This window comes from Capricornis sumatraensis, chromosome X (assembly GCF_032405125.1).
Source record: "Capricornis sumatraensis isolate serow.1 chromosome X, serow.2, whole genome shotgun sequence".
NCBI classification, from domain to species: domain Eukaryota; kingdom Metazoa; phylum Chordata; class Mammalia; order Artiodactyla; family Bovidae; genus Capricornis; species Capricornis sumatraensis.
In genome coordinates this window covers 84,344,848-84,365,565 of record NC_091092.1, presented here as the reverse complement: position 1 = coordinate 84,365,565, position 20,718 = coordinate 84,344,848, and the positions used below count along the sequence as shown (strand labels likewise).

General features: G+C 48.8%; 2 protein-coding genes across 2 annotated transcripts in view; both read right to left on the bottom strand.

Annotated features, from left to right (window-relative positions):
* Window positions 1-8,121, bottom strand: part of JADE3 (jade family PHD finger 3) — a 139,591-nt gene extending 131,470 nt beyond the window's left edge. The window contains exon 1 of the mRNA XM_068962649.1: window positions 8,047-8,121. The gene's annotated coding sequence lies outside the window, so the exon portion shown is untranslated. The remainder of the gene's footprint in view (window positions 1-8,046) is intronic.
* Window positions 8,122-19,448: 11,327 nt separating this feature from the next.
* On the bottom strand, window positions 19,449-20,098 carry LOC138071777 (large ribosomal subunit protein P1-like). Its single transcript, XM_068963201.1, has 3 exons — window positions 19,950-20,098; window positions 19,717-19,810; window positions 19,449-19,643 (listed from the first exon to the last, which is right to left on the bottom strand). The coding sequence occupies exons 1-3, from the start codon at window positions 20,096-20,098 to the stop codon at window positions 19,449-19,451; spliced, it is 438 nt and encodes a 145-aa protein (XP_068819302.1).
* Between the last annotated feature and the right edge of the window lie 620 nt (window positions 20,099-20,718).

Genomic DNA, 20,718 nt, shown 5'->3' with positions numbered 1-20,718 from the left:
CATGTAAAAGCAGACCAAAAAAGGCTACATATTGCATTTATTCCATTCATATGACATTTTGGAAAAGGTAGGGCTATAGTTAAAAATTCAGAAGTATGCTATTCTGAGGCATTTCTAGGAAACAAAACTGGCTGGATATATTTTTTAACAAGGATAGTTCTGACCAGGTCAATGGAAGTTCATATCACCATAACCATATACCATTTCTTTTTAGATAAATGTCCTTAATTTTTAAATAGGGTAATATATTCACATGGCTTAAAATTCCAAAAGTATACATAAAAGTTTATGTAATGAAGTCTCCTTCCCTCCCTCTACCCCAGCCATGTGTGCCCCAAAGCTCAGTGTCTTGAGTATCCTTTCAGAAATATTTTATGCTTATATAAGCAAAAATGCATGTATTACTGCCCCACTGCTGCTGCTAAGTCACTTCAGTCGTGTCCGACTCTGTGCGACCCCACAGACGGCAGCCCGCCAGGCTCCGCCGTCCCTGGGATTCTCCAGGCAAGAACACTGGAGTGGGTTGCCATTTCCTTCTCTGATGCATGAAAGTGAAAAGTGAAAGTGAAGTCGTTCAGTCGTGTCTGACTCTTAGCGACCCCATGGACTGCAGCCTACTGGCTCCTCCGTCCATGGGATTTTCCAGGCAAGAGTACTATTATACACAAATGTTAGTATACAATATACAGTGCTCTATTTCTTGCTTTATTTTTCATTTTGTACATCTTGAAGATCATGCGATATCAATGTAATATTTTACTGTAGAAATCAAGCCTTGATTGATCCTTAGGCTATAACCACTCTTTTGCTATTATAAGCAATACTCCAAGTAATATGCAAGTATTTATTGAATTCATTTCTGCAAGTGTTTGCTGGGTCAAATGATAAGTGCATATATAATTTTGATGGCTATTTCCAAGTCATTGACTTAAAATATCAGGGATGTTTAATTTTTATCCTAAGAGGAAAAAAAAGATACTGAGATTCTATCACCAGGCAATTTTCTGGAGCTCTAAGATGTACAAAATAAAGCCTTCTACTCAGTTTTCCCCATGTGCTTACTAGGATCCAGCTGAATTTTCATGTAATATATTTCAGGCCACAAGCTGGTTGCAAAGCCTATTTCAGGTATGTAAAAGGTGTTACTTCTAAAATCGTCACAAGCAAAAGCCGGCTGATGCCCCAAATTACTAATCACTGGCCACTAACTCTGTAGCACAACAGTGGATTCTCCACTGCAACCACACAGAGATTTTTAAATTTTGACCAAATAAAATATACCTAACAGAATTCTTTGTCCTTGTTATAATGCCCAAATAAGGATTTCTTCTCTTAGATAAAATTGTAACTCACATAAAGGTTATGAAGAAAGGCTGCAGAAGTTTCTCTCATCTTTCAGGTAGTGATGGATTCCCAATTAACTATCTTTTTGCTTGACCTCAAAACCTAGTGCAGTCTAGCACATTACAGTTTTTGTGCTAAAGCTTGAACCAGAGGTTGAGGAAACCCAGGGGCTCCTTTGATAATAGCCATATAAGATCAGTGAGCAACCAAGCCACTCATGAGACTGTATCTTGAGCCACACTGTCACCCTTTGGCTTCCTTCCAGAAAAACCATCACTCAGCTTCAAACCGATAAAAGAGAGATGGCACAATCATATTATTTAGTCTCAAGAATACACTACATTGGGACTTCCCTCGTGGTTCAGTGGTTAAGACTCTGTGCTTTTAATGCCAGGGGCACAGGTTTGATCCCTGGTTGAGGAACTAAGATCTCACAATGCTGTGTGGTGTGGCAAAAAAAAGAGAATACACTACATTTATAAGTAAGTGTTTAAAATGATTTATCAAAGGAAAACAGATTATATTCATTAATAATTAATATGCATTATTGTAGTAATGGTCCCCTCCCACAATGACTCTGGGCTTGGCCAAGGAACTTCTGTGGTTGGGCTGATGGGACAGTATCAAATGTGACAGACACTTGAGAAGTGCTTTTGCCTTGGTGCTTGCTCTCATCTGCTACTCTTTGTGCCTTTGAGACTATGATGTTAACAAGTCCAAACTAGCCAGCTGGATGAGGGACCACTTGGAGTGAGGATGAGCCATCCCAGCTTAGGGCCTCCTAGACCAACCAGCCTGGCAACTACCAGATGTATGAGCAAGGCCATCCTAGATCATGCAGTTGCCAGCTAACCACCCTCCCTCCCCTCCTCCAAAAAAAAGTTAACTGACATAGGCTACTCCAAAGTAAATATATCTGTGGTCCAATACATATGGAAAGGGGAAGAGAACACTGATCTTCCCCTATGAAGTTTAGTCTGCACATAATAGTTCCAAACAGAAAAACCTGCAGTACCTGGATGAGAATAAATATGTAAGTATCGAAAAAATTCCTGAGTCCTCCTGGATTCTCACAAATGCGCTGTCTGCCATCACAGATGGCACACACTAAAACACACATACACACAAAACACAAAAAATTTCCATTTAGTCAATGAAGCATCTTTATCATGATATATTTAAACCAAAGTCTTATAGTCAACAGTTCCATTTCTAACATGAACTCAGGTTTCCAGGAATTACTTTTTCTTTCAATTCTACTTGTTTCCCCATTTGACAGGGCTTGGTGAAAGCTGAAAGAGCTCCCTCAATGCAGCCTAAAAAGCATCAGGTAATACGAGCCCAATTAAACCTCCTTCTAGAAGCATTCCACAGGACCAGCTTCTTCCAGCATCACACACAGCAACTCTTTTTAGCGATGTTAATGGTGGGCAGTAAAAACTGTTTAAGATCTACACATTTGGGCCAGAAATATTGCCTCTATTGGATCACTAAGTGAGACACTAAAAGGGAAATGACTCTCTTAAGCCACTTTTGTTTAGGCTTCAGGAGATGCCTTTCTGGATTCACACATACACACACAGAAACACCTTCTAGCAGCCTCCTACAGCCCTTGGAGTAAAACACAAGCTCCTTAACGAGGTCCCATAAGACCCTGTCAATCTTACCCTGCCTGTCTCATCTCTTTCTCCAGGTCCTAGTCAAACCTCTTTGGATCCTTTCCACCTCTCTCCCACCTCAGTGCCCTTACAACACCTGCTGTTCCCTCTGCCTGGCAATCCCTTCTCTCTTTTACCCTGCTTTTTCCTGCTAAGCCTTCAGGATCCAAGGCACCATGCTGGTCTCCATCTCCCTCTCTGAAGCATTCTACGTCTTACTTGCTGTTTGACTTTAGGCAAGTTACCTTTGTTTCACCTCTTTGAGCTTCATATCTCAGAAAGAAACCATGTGATAAGCACTTAGCACAATGCTTAGCACACAAGAAATGGTTAACAAATCATCACTGCTGTTATTGCTATTACCTCATAGTAAATCTTCATCGCAATTTAGTACAATTAGTAATTAGATATTTATTTGTAGAAAAATAGAAACACCTCCTTGGATTTCACCTTAATACCTAATCCCTTTCATGCTATTTCCCCCATAATGCAATTCTGGAAGGGAAGATGAATGTTTATAGAGCAATTATTACCTCAAAAGTGTGTTTTGGCAGATGAAGAAACCGAGGCACAGTGAAGTTAAGTAACTGGTCAAAATCAAGTGATGGATTAAAATCCAAGTTGGCATGACCCTACAGCCTGTGCTGTATATGACACCAAAGGTTTCTCTAACTCATGAACCTTCTCAACTAAGAGCAGCGAGCATCAGAAAAAACGAATCTTCATATTTACATACTTCCCAAACAACACCCAGGTATTTAACTCTTCAAATCCTTAACCAGCCTGATGTTCCAATCAGCCGTGTAAATTCCTTCAGCAGAATACTCTTCCCCTTGATTGAGATGGTAGATTTCCTTACCTTTCCACTGGATGTTGAGCTTTCAAGGGGATGAATATCTTTTACCTCTTATACCCCTAGCAAACAAATTTGTTAAATAAATTAAAATGTTGGAGAATATATAATAAGTACAAAGTTGGGGAGTGGTAGAATGAATTTTCATAAAAATATTAAAGTTTGGCATAGCTAAAAACAAATTTGACAAAAATGACAACAAAAAGGGAGTTTATCTTAACCACTTTTACAACTGATAATGATTTCTATATCTAGCACCAGAGATTCCATGTTATTTACAAACGGGTATTTTACAACTTTAGGTAGACCACTCACCAATATTTTGCTATACCCAGCAGCTGCATTCGAGCCACCCTCATGAGCAGATGTCTTTGACAAATATCTCAATGGTTACTTTCAAATGGGTCATAAAAGAAAACAGAGCAAATGATAAAGCAAATGGGAGCAAACTGTTAGTAAATGGTAAGTTTGAGTAAAAGGAATACAGGAGTTCTTTGTACTATTTTTGCAACTTTTCTGTAATTATAATATTATATCAAAATAAAAAGTTCTGAAAATTTGAAATAAAAAAAAGATATTCCCAGGGGATTGAACACACAAGGTACTGGCCATGCTGGTACCATATTACCTTGTCACCTGTTCCAAAAAACACACTCCAGAGTCATGTTTCCTTGCCTATCAGCCAATATCAAAGGACAAAAATCCCATGGGCAACAGGGTTCAGCCACCACTTCTGGGTTGGGACAGAGATTAAATTATTTATTGCTTGAAGAGTACTAATGAATGCATAGGTATCTCCTATTGGACAAAGCTCCAGTACTATTCCCCACACCAAGCACCCTACTTTCTTCAGTCAGCTACCCTCTGAGTCCTTACTTTCCCTTCCCCAAGCTCAGTTATGGGGCCAGGCAAATTCTCCTCACACTTTCTTGTTCACTGTTCCACCCACACAAGAGCAGCACAGAGACAGATCTGATGGTAAGAGCTTTGCTGCTATTGTCTATGGAGAGACTTACAGAGAGTAAGAAAAAATAACCCTGGGGGAATCACAAAGATTCCAGAAAACGGAAAACTCAAAGCAGTAGTTACTTGGTCTGTAACGACCACTTGCTAGCACCCTTTTATTCATTCATCACTTCTACCTACTCATCCTAGACCTTCCCCACTCCTCAAAACAGAATGCTTCAGCTTTCCTAGCCACTGTAAGTAGGACAACAGATAGAAACTTGAAATCATTCAAGTGTCCCCATATTAGCCATTTCAGAAGAGTGCCACATGGGTGTCACCCAACACTCAACCCTCACCTATAAGGTGAGACAAATGAAGATCATAGTAAGTTATCCTTGGATGAGAGTTTCTTAATGTAAACCAGCATATGATCTCTACCTTCCTCAGCTCCTGTTTTGTGTAAGCTCTATGAGGAGGTAGATGCATTATGTCCTACACAATGTTCAACCTCTGTATCCCTGATCAAGGCTTATTAGAGCCCTCTGTAATGCCATGTCTTCAAAAGCACCCAATGCCTTCTGCCTCGTGCCTCCCCCCCAAATACTTGCTTAGTTCCAGCCATACCTCAAAGTATGTATAAAGAAGAAATGGCTTTGTGTAGCTTAGGGGAGAAATGGGTTGTTAGAGTTGGTGGAACACAAAGGAGAAAAAAGACAAGCATTACCAAAGAAATTCATACTCAACCTACAGCCTTCAACATCCTTTGTTCTTAAATATTTTAACTTTCTCTAACCCATACAACTCAACTATGGGAGCCATGAACCATCATCTGTCCTGCTCCTGGGAACCTTCTCTACAGGCCAGAAGGTGGGTCACAGGTGCCCCTCAGGCTGCTTCCAAGTCACTCCTGGTGGCCAACTTATCACAAACACTTCAGAAAGGACTGAGAGGCCCTTCTTCACTCTCCCCTACCTGTGACCAAGATTCACCAACTCACAGCAACACGACTCAGAAAAGTGGGAGAATGAAAGTGCAGGTTCTAGAACCAGACAAGGACCCCTGAATATTTCAGAAATGACTGGACGAAGAATGCAAGAAACTCTGTCAAGGCACCAAGACTAGGTTACAAGCACTTCTCAAGCAAACAAAACTGTAGAGAAGAGCACAGTTGAAGAAAAGGTGTCAGTGATGGCAGCTAACACTGAGAAGATCTCATGTAATTCTTTCACCCTTGGAGAGAGTTTTTACCCTCTTATAGTTCAAGTATTTAAATTCAGAGCTCACTTTAGATGAAAAAGAAAATGACACGTTATAAAGGTAGATAGAATGCCTGCCTGCTAAGTCAAGTTGGACTCTTTGCGATCCTATGGACTTATAGCCCGCCAGGCTCTTCTGGTCCATGGGATTCTCCAGGCAAGAATACTGGAGTGGGTTGCCGTGCCCTCCTCCAGGGGATCTTCCCAACCCAGGGATCAAACCTAAGTCTCCTGCGTTAGCAGGTGGGATCCTTACTCCTAGGCTATAAACAGAAGAGAGGGGAAAAAAAAACTACATCTATTTCACTTACCCACATGATGCTATAAAAGCATGAGAACTACACTATTTAAAGGGTACAGAGGCCTAGGATCCACATTCCCATTGTTTACAGATGTTATGAAAGTATTAAATAAAAATAGAATGCTTTGTTCAGGCCGACTCCTTTCTCACCGCCACCCGCCCCCCCCCCCCCCCCCCGCTCCCGCCACCTCACCCCCCAGGCTGACAAGAAATGGCTGCAGGGAAGGTATTTAAGAGAACTACTCTGGGAAAGTGGGTTCTGGGTTGCTTAAACTAAGCCAAGATGTTGTGCAACCAGTCTTTACCTAAATTATTTTCCATTACTTCGCCAGTTTTGAGAGAAGCAGACAGTTATCTTTATCAGAGAATGAGGTCGCCTTTCCCTCCAGGCCACTGGAATCACCATCAACACGGTTTTGATTTCTTACACAATCAGGCGCGCGCGCGGTGGGGGGGGGGGGGGCGGCGAGGAGGCCCGCGGGGTAGGGGGGCGGACACGGGGATCTCAACCTCAGCTTTACAGATCAACGGATCTCACATCCAAAACAACCCCATGAACATCTGAGAGCATGGATTTCCTTGCATCTCAGAAAGTCAGAGAAGCGGCCAAACAAGTTTCTTGCCAAATGCTTAGGAGCTGCATATGTCCCAGGGCTACACAATGATACCAACTTCTAAACATGCCTTCACATACCACCATTATGGTCCCACACTCGAGGTCCCTCCCCCCGCTTTCCCCCCTCACAAATAATAAACGCAGGTTGGTTACCGCGTGCAATTTAAAGTCGGACTTCACCGAAGCAGTAGCTCGAGAAAAGCGAGAGGAAAAGATTGGAGGCAGACTTTTTTTTTTTTTTTTTAATCGATATCACCATGGCGTGGGGAATAAAACCAACTCAATCGCTGAGAAAAGTTAAGTTTTCCGTGCCCAGCTGTGGGAAAAATTTTCCCGTAAGATTCGGAAAGCCCTCCCGTTTTTCCCACCCCCGCCCCCCCGGACCGCCCGGCACTCTCCGGTCGCGGCGGCCCGGACCGGCAGCTCTGGAACAATAACGCGAGGGGGAGGGAAAGTTCGTCAGCCCGCGGGACGCCGGGGCTCACTAACGGCGGGACCACGCCGCCGCCCGCACCGCCCGGCCCCCAGTCTCTGGGACTCGGTTCTTCCCGCCCCTCAACAGCGAAACAGTCGGGGTGCGCCCCCGCTCCCTGGAGCTTCCGGCCCCAGGAGGCCCGCAGAGCGCGTCCTCACGCCGCGGGTCGGACCCCGGGAGCCCCGAGAGCAGGCAGTGAACCGGGAGGGAGGGGGCGCCAGGAGGGGGCACCGGAGGAAACGGCCGCAACAGTTATGGCGCTCAATTTCTGCCCGAGTGTAGCCGCAGCCGAACCCGGCCGGCCGCCCCCACCACCCACGCCCCCGGGCCGGCCACCCAGCGCTGCCCGGAGCCGGCCGAGGAGCCACCGGGCACTTTTACCTCAGCCCACACACGCTCTCGGCTCCAAGGCTCTGGGGACGCCTGAGGCCACCGCCGTGTGGAGCCGGACCGACCCGGAGCGCGGCGAGGTTGGTCTGGGACGTTGCGCTCCGTGGCGCCCGTTTCCACTCCCTGAGGCCGCCACTCCCGCTACCCACCCGACGCGACGCCCCCCAAACCCGCTCGCCCCGCGTCCAGCGTCAGCGGCGCCTACCTTGGCGCGGCGCGACCGCTGCTCCTTCCCGGCTCCACACTAGGGCCCGGCAACGTGCCGGGCGAGTCCGGCAGAGGTGGTAACCGCCCCCTGAACCGCTCGCTTTCTTCTCTCCCCTCCCTCGCACCTGCCCCCTAATCTCCTCCCTTACCCCCCGCCCTCCGCCCCGCCGCCGGATCCGCCGGGGCCGGCCCCCGCGCCTCAGCTCCCGCCCTCGGCCCTCGCCCGCCCGCCCGGCCCGTCAGGCCTCAGCGCTGGGCAGGCGGTTGGGCGGCGGCGGCAGCGAAGGAGGCGGCGGCGGCAGCGGCTGAAGCGGCGCGGAACACTATTGTATTCCTGACACTGTGCGCTCCCACGCTCCGCCTCTTCCCCTTCCTTCCTTCTCCACCGTCTCCCCAACCTCCGCGTTCCACTCCAACCGCCCCCCCACCCGCAGCCAACCGCCGGCCGCGCTCGCCCTACCCGTCTCTGGCTCCCTGCTGTCCGACCGCTCTGACCGCCGCGCGCTCTTCTGGCGGGCCGGGCGCAGTTTGCCACCGCCGCGCGCCTTGAGGCCCCGCCCACTTAGTGCTCCCGCACGCGCCGCGCGGGGCTCCAGGTGGGTTCCTCTCAGCTCCTGCTGGGTGCGCTGCAGCCTGGAGGCGCCTCACCACCTCTGAGGGCTGGAGACGCCGACGATGGGGAGGTGCCTGGGTTGTGTTGAAATGCTACCTAAGCTTTTCATGGCCCCTTTCAACTCTGAAGTTCTACAAGTGGACCCTCCTGTATGCAACTTGTTGTCGGTCACTATTGATTTAAGCCGTTTGCGCTTGAATTACACCTATAATAATATTCAAGCCGAAGTGGCTATTCACAGAATAAATTTATTCAGTTGCAGGCACAAGTGGTTTATGAGGTGTGGCTTTTTGATGAGTCAACTTGGTTAGGGTACAGCCCCCAGTTATTCAAACACTAACTGAGGTGTTGCTGTGAAGGTATTTTCGTGTAATTAAAGCTCCTGATCAGTTGACATAAAGTGAGGGAGATTATCCTGGATAATCTGGATGGGTCTGGTCATTCCTTTCTGACTGCGTGCCCTATAGATTTTGGATTTGCTTTGCCTGCCCCACATTTGTAAGCCAATGTCTTCTAATCAATGAATGAATAAAAGTGTGACTGTGTGTGCGTCTGTGTGTGTCTGTCTCTGGATGAAAACTGACTCATACAGATGTTTAAGCAGCAAACTCTTTACCATGAACTCATAATTGTCATTTTCATTCACATTTCTAGGCTAAACAAAAATGTGGGCTCTTTTTGTATTTTGTCTGTTTTCAGTATTAAAGATGTAGTTCTATTTCATAATGTGCAAATATGTGAATTCTAAAATATTCGTGATCCTTCAGACTTACCTCATTTATTTATTATCCTCCTTTTATTTACCTCAGTATTGCTGGACTGTGCTGTGCTTAGTCGCTCAGTCGTGTCCGACTTTTTGTGACCCCATGGACTGTAGCCCACCAAGCTCCTCTGTCCATGGGGATTCTCCAGACAAGAATACTGGAGTGGTTTGCCATGCCCTCCTCCCGGGATCTTCCCAACTCAAGAAAGGAACCCAGGTCTCCTGCATTGTTGGCAGATTCTTTACCAGCTGAACTACCAGGGAAGCCTTACCTCAATATTATACTTATTTTGAAATAATTATAGATTCACAGGATCTGTAAAAAAAAAAAAGTATTACAAAACAGTTTCAAGTACTCTTCACCCAATTTTCCCCAATGGTAATATCTTACATAACCAAGATATTGACATTGGTACAAGCCACAGTCCTTACTTAGATTTCGCCAGTTTTAAATGCACTCATTTCTGTGTCTGTATGTATAGAACTGTGCAATTTTATCACATGTGAATGGAATCATACCTTTTGAAACTGGCTTTTCTTCATTTCAGCATCATTTCCTTGTGAATCATCCAAGTAGTTGCACATATCAATAGATCATTCCTTTTTATTGCTGAGTGGTAGTATTGCTATGGATGTACTACAGTTTAACTATTCACCTGGATGTGTATTAGGGTTGTTTTCAATTTTTGTGTATAAGAATAAAATTTCGATGAATATTCATGCAGAGTTTCTTGTGTAAACATTAACTTCTGTGTGACAAATACCCAGGAGTGCAATTGCTGGGTTGGATGGTATGAGTATGTTTAGTGTTATAAGAAACTGCCAAAAATTTCCACACTGTCTATACCATTTTACATTCCCACCAGCAATGTAGAGATCCAGTTTCTTTACATCTTTGCCTGCATTTGGTATAGTGACTGTAAGAAATGCTGCGGGAAGAAGGAACCACCCCTATGGACCGTTGAACAGGGTCTTTTATTGGGTGGTCGCTCTCGGGCAGAACTCCCGGGGGCGGGTAAGCAGGGGTGCGAGGGGGGGGGGTCTGCGAAGCAAAGGGAGTCTGCGGGGTAAAAGGAGTCTGTGGAGTCTGCGAGGTGTGATGGGTGGGGAAGGGGTTTTATAGCCCGGGCCGGGGCTCCCATATAAGGGCTCAGCGGTGATTGGTGTTCAAGGGCTCCGTGTTGGTTCCTGATTGGACGGCGAGGGCTTCGTGTCGGCTCCTGATTGGTCGGCTTGGTTGCCGGCCCGTCTCCGGGGTGTGTCTGCAGCGCCCTCTGCCGGGGCATGTCCTGACATGCCCGGGCATGCCTCAGCACGCCTGACCTTTCCCTGACCTTTCGTCCTGACGTCGCCCTGACCTTTCGTCCTGACCTCGCCCTGACCTTTCATCCTGGCCTTGCCCTGACCTTTCATCCCAGCCTTTTTGATATAGGACAAGGGGCGCCGACTCTCTCTGGCTACTTCCTGCTGAACGGGGGCGACGAGGGGTAGGGTACGGCCGGGAATGGGGTAGGGTACGGTCGGGATGACAGGGGGCATCTGCCGTTAATCTTGCCACGGAGTGTTTGTTGGAAGCCCTTGGTGCTGTTGTCACAGCATCATCAGCTGGACCGTGTTGAGCCGTTGTTTGATGAAGGCCAAAAGCTTATTCAGGATACAGGGCCCGAAAGTCAGGAGCAGTAGGAGAATGATGATCGGTCCCACTAGGGAAGATAGCAAAGTTGTCAGCCAAGGGGAGCTCTGGAAGCTCTGGAACCAGGATTCAAACCAGCCCTGCTGGGCCTCTCTCTCTCTCGCCTTTTGCCTTCCTTCCTGGCAGTTTCTGCCTTCGTCTCTCTCTCTTTTCCTTCGATTCTGTCTCTCTTTTCTGCTTCTCTGCCTTGCTTTCTCCTTTCTCTTCTGTCACACTCTCTAATTCCTTTCTGTCTCTCTTTCCTCTCACTCTTTCAGTTTCAGTCTTTCTCTTCCTTCCTTTTCTCACTCTCTCCGCCACTCTATCTCTCTTTCCTACTTTCTTTTGCCTTCTCTCCTTTTCGCTCTTCAACTCTTCTCTTTCCTTTCTCTGACTTTCGGTTGCTTTCTCTGACTTTCTCCTCTTTCCCTCTCTGGTTCCATTTCCCCTGGTTCTTTCCTTCCCTCGTCTTTGTTCCTTTCTCTGCGTCTCCTCCTCTCTGTCCTGTTCCTTCTGTCCTCTCCCTCTGGTGCTCTCCCTAAGGTGTTCCTCCCTCTCCTCTTAATAAAAGATTTGGACGGTGGTGTCTCAGTCACTCAGGAATCGGCGACAGAGGGGTTCGGGTAATGGTCAGTTTGGTCGGCCCCGTGAGGGTGGAGCGGTAGGAGTGATCAGGAGGAGGGGTCGGGGCCAGGGCCACCCCTGTCTCTGGGAGACCAGGGGGAGCTCGTTTGAGGCAGGTCAGGTGGTACCAGCGCTCGTGTCCCAGGAGTTTGGCTGCTGTAGGAGTGGTGAGGATTACAGTATGGGGGCCCGTCCAGCGAGGCTGTAGTGGGCGGGGACTCAGGGTTTTCAGCAGTACCTGATCTCCTGGTGCCAGAGGCCGGGTGGGCCCTGCATCGTCTGTCGGTTGTGGCAGGACCCGATCTGTGTGTTCCCTCAGCAAGGATCGTAGGAGGGAGAAGAGGGGGAGGTATCCCGCGAGTGGGGGAGCCTCTCCCTCGGGGAGGTGAGTCAGGAGATAGGGCCTGCTGTAGAGCAGTTCAAAAGGGGTCAAACCTGTTTTGGAGTGTGGTGTGGTGCGAATGCGAGTGAGCGCCAGAGGAAGGAGGTCGACCCAAGATAGCCGCAGTTCTGAGGCTAGCTTGGTCAGATGCGTCTTGATGATGCCGTTCACCCGCTCTACCTTGCCTGACGATTGGGGCCGATAGGGGATGTGAAGATGCCAGCCGATACCTAGGGCCGCAGCTACCTGCTGAGAGATCTGCGAGATGAATGCTGGCCCATTGTCAGACTGGAGAGAGTTTGGCAACCCAAATCTGGGAATGAGATGGGCTGTCAAGACCTCCGCCACTGCCGCTGCCGTCTCCCGGGCTGTGGGGAAGGCCTCGACCCATCCTGAAAAGGTGTCCACCAAGACCAGCAGATAGCGGCAGGCTCGATGTCTGGGCATGTGGGTGAAGTCTATCTGCCAATCCTGTCCGGGCATATGTCCCCTCAACTGGTGAGTCTCCTGTGGGGGTCGGAGTCCTCCTTGAGGAGAGGTGGAGGTGCATGTTAGGCAGAATCGGTGGACAGCATATATGGTCTGTCTGAGATGTGGGGGAGAAAAGACAGGGCTGAGAAAGGAAAAGAGAGCTCTTGGTCTGATGTGGAGGGTATTGTGAATCTGGGATATTATGGTCTTAGCCTGGTGCTCAGGAAGCACCGGTTTATTATGTAGCAATATCCATCCCGATGGGTGCCTCTGAGCCCCTTCTTGCACCAGCAAGGCTCTGGCTTCCTTGCTCGAATAATCTGGGTTGCGGGTGGATCTCAAAGTCAGCAAGGGCTCGGGGGCTTGTTGTAAGGTAATTTGTCGAGCCACTTGATCTGCCATGTTGTTACCCAGAGCGACAATGTCATGAGTATTTTGGTGTCCCTTGCAATGTATGATAGCGACCTCTTTGGGCAAGGATAAGGCATCCAACAGTCGAGTAATGTGGGGGGCATTACAGATGGGGGATCCTTTAGTGGTCAGGAAGCCCCGTTCTTTCCAGATTGCCCCGTGAGAATGGGCAATCAAGAAGGCATATTTGGAGTCTGTGTAAATATTGGCCCTTTTTCCTTCTGCTAGGTGTAAGGCTCTAGTCAGGGCTATTAGTTCAGCCCTCTGAGAAGTCGTCCCGGGTGGCAAGGGCTGAGCCTCCAGGACTTCCCGGGTGGTTACCACAGCATAGGCCGCCCTTCGGTTTCCATTGGGGTCTCGCTTTGAGCTCCCATCGACGAACAAAGTTAGCTTTGGATTTGGTAGAGGTTTGGAGAACAGGTTGTGGGGTGGTTGCATAAGGGACTCAAGGACCTCCGAGCATGAGTGGGTTGGGGGTTCTGAGGAGAGAGGGAGTGAGGGTAGCGAGGAAAGCGGGTTTAATTGTGGGGAGCGGCCCACGGAAACCTGAGGATTGTCCAGAAATACCAGGTGAAATTGTTGGAGCCTGGACTCGCTGAGTTCAGAAAGAAATCTAGAGGCTAAAAGGTCACCAAGATGGTGGGGCGAGAAGATGGTCAGGGGTTGGTCATGAATCAGCTTTTTTGCATCGGCATACAACGTTGTCGCTGCCGCTAGTGCCCGCAGGCAGGGGAACCATCCCCTGGCCGTGGGGTCAAGTTGTTTGGATATGTAAGCAATAGGCAGCAATTCGGGACCAATCTGTTGCACCAAGGCTCCAAAGGCTATCCCTCCCTTTTCATCAGAGTATAGATGGTGCGGATAGTTGGGATTTGGGAGAAAGAGAGGGGGTGCAGCCAATAGAGTTGAGCGTAAAGCGTGGAAGGCCCGAATCACTTCAGTGGGGGAAGACAGCGGCCCTGTAGGAGTCTCTTTAGCTGCCGCATATAGAGGTTTGGCCAGGGTAGCATAATTTGGGACCCAGTGTCGGAAGAATCCCGTCAGTCCTAAGAAGGACAATATCTGGTTTCCATCGGCCAGAGGGCAAATGGACCGGAGGAGGCTACACCGGTCGGCTGTCAGGGCTTTAGTGGTCGGAGTGATTCGGAGACCCAGATAGACGACAGAAGTCTGAGTCAGTTGGGCTTTGGATTGTGAGGCTCTGTAACCCTGGGAACCAAGGAAATTGAGGAGGGTTGCAGTATGTTGTCGGGAGGTCTCTTCTGAGGGGCTGCAAAGGAGCAAGTTGTCTACGTACTGGAGTGGGGTGCTAGGGCGGAGCGAGCACCTAGCCAGGTCCCGGGACAGAGCTTGCCCGAAGTAGTGGGGACTGTCTCTGAACCCCTGAGGGAGTACGGTCCATGTGAGTTGTGTGGTCAGCTGGGTGTCGGGGTCAGTCCAGGTGAACGCAAAGAGAAATTGGCAGTCGGGGTGGAGTGGGATGGTAAAAAAGGCGTCCTTGAGGTCAATAACAGTGAAATGAGAAGTCTGAGGAGGTATGGAAGAAAGGAGGGTGTAGGGGTTAGGGACAAGTGGATGGGCAGGGATTACCGCCGCGTTGATCAGGCAGAGATCCTGCACTAGCCGGTAGTCTCCTGAAGCCTTCCGAACAGGGAGGATAGGCGTGTTACAGGGGGAGGTCGTGGGGATCAGGAGACCCTGTCCCATGAGACGGTCGATGATGGGCTTTAGCCCCCTGAGGTTGCAAGTAGATGAAACTGGGACCGGGCTGGGAAACAGGTGGGGTCCCTTAGCTGGATGACGACCGGAGGGTGGTGCCGAACCACCACCAGGACTCGGGTGTCCCAGACCTCAGGATTAACAGAAGGGGTTGGAGGGTCAACCAGTAGCATTAGGAAGGCCCCTGACGTGGCAGCCGATCCTGGAGCTAACTGAAGAGTGGCCTTCAGCTTAGCAAGTATGTCTCTTCCCAAGAGAGGAGTAGGGCAGGAGGGAATGACCAGAAAGGAGTGGGTAAATAGACAGGAATCTAACTGACAGGATAGTGGTTGGGTTTGGAGCGGACACGAGGGTTGGCCGTCAATGCCCATAACCAAAACCTGGGAAGGACGTAAAGTGCCTCCGAAAGAGGGAAGGACCGAATAGGTAGCCCCCGTATCAACCAAAAAATTGGTGGACTTACCCGCTACCTGGAGCGTTACCCTGGGCTCGGCTTGGGTTATTGGGGTCCCCAAGTCCGGGCGGCGTCAGTCACTGTCGAAGTTCAGCAGCTCCAAAGATGAAGGAGGGCAGGAGGTCTCCCTGGGGAGCTCTGGTCCCCGGCCCCTAGAGGTCGAGGCCCGAAAGGCCTGGGGACAGTCACTAGCCCAGCGTCCTCGTCGTTTGCACAACGGGCACGGCTTGGAAAGAGGTCGCGGATTGGGGCACATCCTGGCCCAGTGCCCTTCTTGGCCGCACTTGAAGCAGGTCCCCAGAGGGGGGTTTTGGGGCCCTGAGCCCGCCGCCGGCCGCAGGGCTGCTACCAAGGTCTGGGTTTGCTGGTTTAGGAGGCTTGCCTGAAATTCGGCCTTTTGCTTGAGCCTTGCCTTTCGGCTGGCCTCGGCAGTTTCCTCGCGGGCATGGTAGACCTTAAAAGCCATTTTCACCAGGTCTCGGATAGGGGTCTGAGGGCCGTCCTCGGCCTTGGCCAACTTTTTCCAGATATCGGGGGCAGACTGGGAGATAAAACGATTGGCCAAGGTGGCCGCCCCGATGGGGGACTCAGGTGACAGCCTGGTGTATTGGACGAGGGCCTTGGTCAGCTGATTAAGGAACATGGCTGGGTTTTCGTCGGGCCCCTGGGTCACCTCATCTAGTTTGAGGAGGTTTACAACCTTATGAGAGGACGTTTCCATCCCGTTGAGGATACACTCGATCATATAGCGTACTCGCAGCTGGCCACCACCCCTCTCCTGGTAGCTCCAATCAGGGTCAGTGTCGGGAACCACCTGAGCCCCTGGGGGGGCGCTCGGGGGAGGGGTTGGCATAGTGCCGCTGGTCGGCCTGAGCCTTGGCTGCCGTCCAGATGGCCTGCCTCTCCTCGGGGGTGGTGGTAGACCCCAGGATGACATATATGTCCTGCCATGTCAAGGCGTAGGAGCGGGTCAGACCAGTAAACTGCTTAATGTACTGAGTGGGGTTGGAGGAGAAGGAACCCAGTTTGGCCTCAATCTATGCTAAGTCTTGGAGGGAGAAGGGGACATGGACTTGGGCCAGACCCTCAGCTCCGGCTACTTGTCGGAGAGGGAATAGCGGGGCTGGGGGAGGGGGAAGGGAGGCTCCCGGAGGGTTGCTGTGGGAGTGAGTGTGGGAGCTAACCGGGGAAGGGGAGGGAGTGACCGGGGGGAAAAGGAGGATACAAGATAGGGTTAAGGGCTGGAGGATCCGGGACCGGTGGTGGAGTCTTGGGGGCGGGAGCAGAGGTAGGAGAGTCCGGAGTGGAAGGGGTAAGGGCCGTGGGAGAGGTATAGAGAGGAGGGGCCACCAGATCTTCCGGGGGAACAGAGAAAGCAGAGGACTCAGAGACGGGAGGAGCTGGTTTGGCCCAGGAGAGTGGAATAGGGGGAGCCAGGATAAGCAGGATTTGGCGGGGAGTGCACATGGTGCACAGGGTGGGGCGAGAGTGCAACGCCCAAAAGGCCTGAACATAGGGGGCCTCAGACCATTTTCCCGTTCTCCGGCAGTAGTTATCTAAATCACAGAGGACGTCAAAGTCAAATGTCCCTGTGGCTGGCCATTGTGAGCCATTATCTAGGGGATACTGAGGCCAGGCTTGTGAACACAGAAAAGTGAGCTGCTTGGAGCAGATATATCCTTTTAGTTTTAGGGTCCACAGGTTAGCCAGCAGGCACTCTAAGGGGGTGGAATATTGGGGATCGGGTTTGGAGGCCGTCGATCCCATGGCGATCACCAAACGGAGACTAACCCTCGCTGCCCGAACGTCTTCGGGTGCCAAGGGAAGCCGGGGGTCCGCACAGCCGTTCGGAATGTCTTCCTCCCGTACTGGGGGACCAAGGAAGGCCGAAGCTGGAGGATCCGCACAGCCGTTCGGGACATCTCCCTCCCGAGCTGGGGACCGAGGAAGGCCGAAGCCGGAGGTCTACACAGCCGTTTGGGACGTCTCCCTCACGAGCTGGTGACCGGGAGGACCCAGTAAGTGGCCACTGGTTACCGGGTCCTAGGAAGTGGTCGCCAGGGAGGGCGGGCTCCAAAGCCGAAGGGTATTACCCTGTATCCTGCCATCCGGGGGGTTGGTCAGCCGCCTGGGCCCGGGGGGCTACCGAAGCGGTGGAGCTCGAGGGGGCCTCTACGGCGAGTGCCAGAAGCCCTCACCTCGAGCCCCACGTTGGGCGCCAGATGTAAGAAATGCCGCGGGAAGAAGGAACCACCCCTATGGACCGTTGAACAGGGCCTTTTATTGGGCGGTCGCTCTCGGGCAGAACTCCTGGGGGCGGGTAAGCAGGGGAGCGAGGTGGGGGTCTGCGAAGCAAAGGGAGTCTGCAGGGTAAAGGGAGTCTGTTGAGTCTGCGAGGTGTGATGGGTGGGGAAGGGGTTTTATAGCCCGGGCCGGGGCTCCCATATAAGGAAGAAAACGCGGGCTCAGCGGTGATTGGTGTTCAAGGGCTCCGTGTCGGTTCCTGATTGGACGGCGAGGGCTTCGTGTCGGCTCCTGATTGGTCGGCTTGGTTGCCGGCCCGTCTCCGGGGTGTGTCTGCAGCGCCCTCTGCCGGGGCATGTCCCGACATGCCTGGGCATGCCTCAACACGCCTGACCTTTCCCTGACCTTTCGTCCTGACCTCGCCCTGACCTTTCATCCTGGCCTTGCCCTGACTTTTCAGTGACTGTTTTTATTTTTATCATTCTAATAGATGTGTTGTGATGCCTCTTTGTTTTAAATTGCATTTCCCTAATAGCTGATGTTGTTAAACATCTTTTTATATGCTTATTTGCCATTTGTATATCCTCTTTAGTGAAATGTCTGCTCATGTATTTTGCCCACAACAGTAAGTTTTTTTGTGTGTTGCTCTGCTGGGTCTTTGTTGCTATGCAGTCTTTTCTCTAGTTGTGGCAAGCAGGGGCTTCTCATTGGGGTGACTTCCCTTGTTGTGGAGCACAGGCTCCAGGGCATGCAGACTTCAGGAGTTGTGGCACGTGAGCTCAGTAGTTGTGGCTCCTAGGCTCTAGAGCACAGGCTCAATAGTTGTGGCACAGGGGCTTAGTTGCTCCCTGGTATGTGGGATCTTCCTGGACTAGGGATCGAACCTGTGTTTCCTGCATTGGCAAGCAAATTCCTCACTACTGAGCCATCAGGGAAGCCCTGCCCATTACATTTTGAGAATTCCTTATATATTCTAGATACAAGTTCTCTGTCAGATAAGTGATCTGCAAATATTTTCCCAGTCTGTAACTGGTCTTTTCATCCTTTTAAGAGATTTTGAAGGTCAAAACTTTTAATTTTGATGAAGTCCATCTTATCAATCTTTGCATTTATGTATCATGGATTGGTGTCATGTCTGAGAAAAATTTCAGCTAGCCCTAGGTCCCACAAAATTTTCTCTTGTACGTCCTTGTAAAAGTATTATAGTTTTATATTTTACATATAAGGCCATGATTCATTTGAATTAATTTTTGTATAAAATGTGAACTTGAGGTCAAGGTACATATTTTTGCCTATGAATGTCTGATGGCTGAAACACAATTTGTTAAAATAACTATTTTTTCTTCCATTGAATTGCTTTTGCACCTGTGTCAAAATCAGTTGGGCATATTGTATTTGGCTGTTTGGGGGCTATTTCTAGGTTCACCATTCTGTTTTCCTGTTATACCTGTCTATCCCTCTGTGAATACCAAGCAGTCTTTCTTAAAATTTATTTTTAATTGGAAGATAATCACTTTACAATGTTGAATTGGTTTCTGCTGTACAACACCAAACAATCTTGATTACTGTAGGTATGTATTTCTTTATTCTTCTTCAAAACTGTTTTAACCATTCAAGGTTTTTGCCTTTCTATATAAATTTTGGAATGAGCCTGTCTCTATCTACAAGAACCTTGCTGGGATTTTGATAGGAATTGTGTTGAAATTATAGATCAGTTTGGGGCGAATTGAAATCTATACTATACTGAGTCTTCAAACCTATAAACACAATATATATCTCTCCATTTATTTAGATATTCTTTGATTTCTTTCATTGCATTTCGGAATTTTCAGCATGCAGATCGTGTACATGTTTTGTAAGTGTATACCACTTAATATTTCATTTTCTTTGGAGTGACTGTAAATAATATTGTGATTAGAATTTCAACTTCTTTATTCATTATTAATATATAGAAACACAGTTAATTTGGGGTGTTGATCTTGTTCTTTGACTTTTTTTTTTTGCAGCAAAGAGCTCAGCTTTTTATTGAATGTGTTACTAAAATGGTTTAGTCAAAAAGACCAAAGTCCATGTCATCATTAGACTCTTCAGATTCTTCTTTCCTTGCTTTTACTTTCTTCTTAGCTGAGGCAGCAGTGGTGGAGGGAACAGGACCTCCTGCAGGATCAGCACCAGCTGCTGGGGCAAGTCCTCCGGCCCCCACGTTGCAGATGAGGCTACCAATGTTGACATTGGCCAAAGCCTTCCCAAACAAGCCTGGTCAGAAAGGCTCAACACTTACACTGGCTGCTTTAATGAGGGGATTGATCTTACACTGTGTCCTGCAGGATGAGGGCCGAGTAGATGCAGGAGAGCTCCAAGGAGGCTATGGTGCGGGCGAGTGCCAGGTGGGGGCTGCTGGGAACGCTGCTAGTCGCCCAGATGAAATGAGGGTCTCACCCCAACGGGGCCTTAGCTTCCTTGGAAGGACTGTGTACCTTAGCGGCAGCTGAGGAAAGCCTTTGACTTTGTTGAATCCACTTATTAATTAGTCTTAGCAGTTTTTTGCGTAGATTCTTTGGGATTTTCTCCATAGACAATCATGTTGTCCATGAGTATGGGCAGTTTTATTTCTTCCTTTCCAATCAGTGTGCCTTTTATTTCCTTTTCTTGCCTTATTGTGCAGATGAGAACTTTCAGAGTGGCCTGAGCAGACATCCTTCCCTTGTTCCCTATATTAGGGGGAAACATTCTGTCTTTCACCATTAAGAAAACTGTTAGTTGCTGTGTGTTTGTTTTTGTAGATGCTTTTTTTGTCAAGTTGAGCAGATACCCTTCTAGTCCTAATTTGCTGAGAGTTTTTATCATGAATGAATGGTGAATTTTGTCACGCTTTTTCTACATTACTTGATATGAACATATGATTTTTCTTCTATAGCCTGTGGATATCATAGTTTGGTTTACATTGATTGAATATTGATTTTTTAACTAATCTTGCATAACTGGAATAAACCCTACTTGGTGATGGTATAATTGTTTTTATACCTTTCTGGATTCGATATAGAATAATTTGTTGCAGATTTCTGTGTCAAAGTCCCTAAAAGAAGTTTGGAGAGTTTTTTCATAGTGTGTTTGTCTGGTTTTTGTATTAGGTGAATACTGGCCTCATAATATGAGTAGAGAAGTTGTACAGAAAAGAGTTAACATAGCAGGACCTTGGTGGGCCTCTGGGAACTGGGATTTCAGGAGGATTTCCACCATCCCCAGAACTGATAAGAGTGACTCACTATGCCTAAACTGTTTGTACAAATGTGATTTATGCTGGGACTAAAATTCAA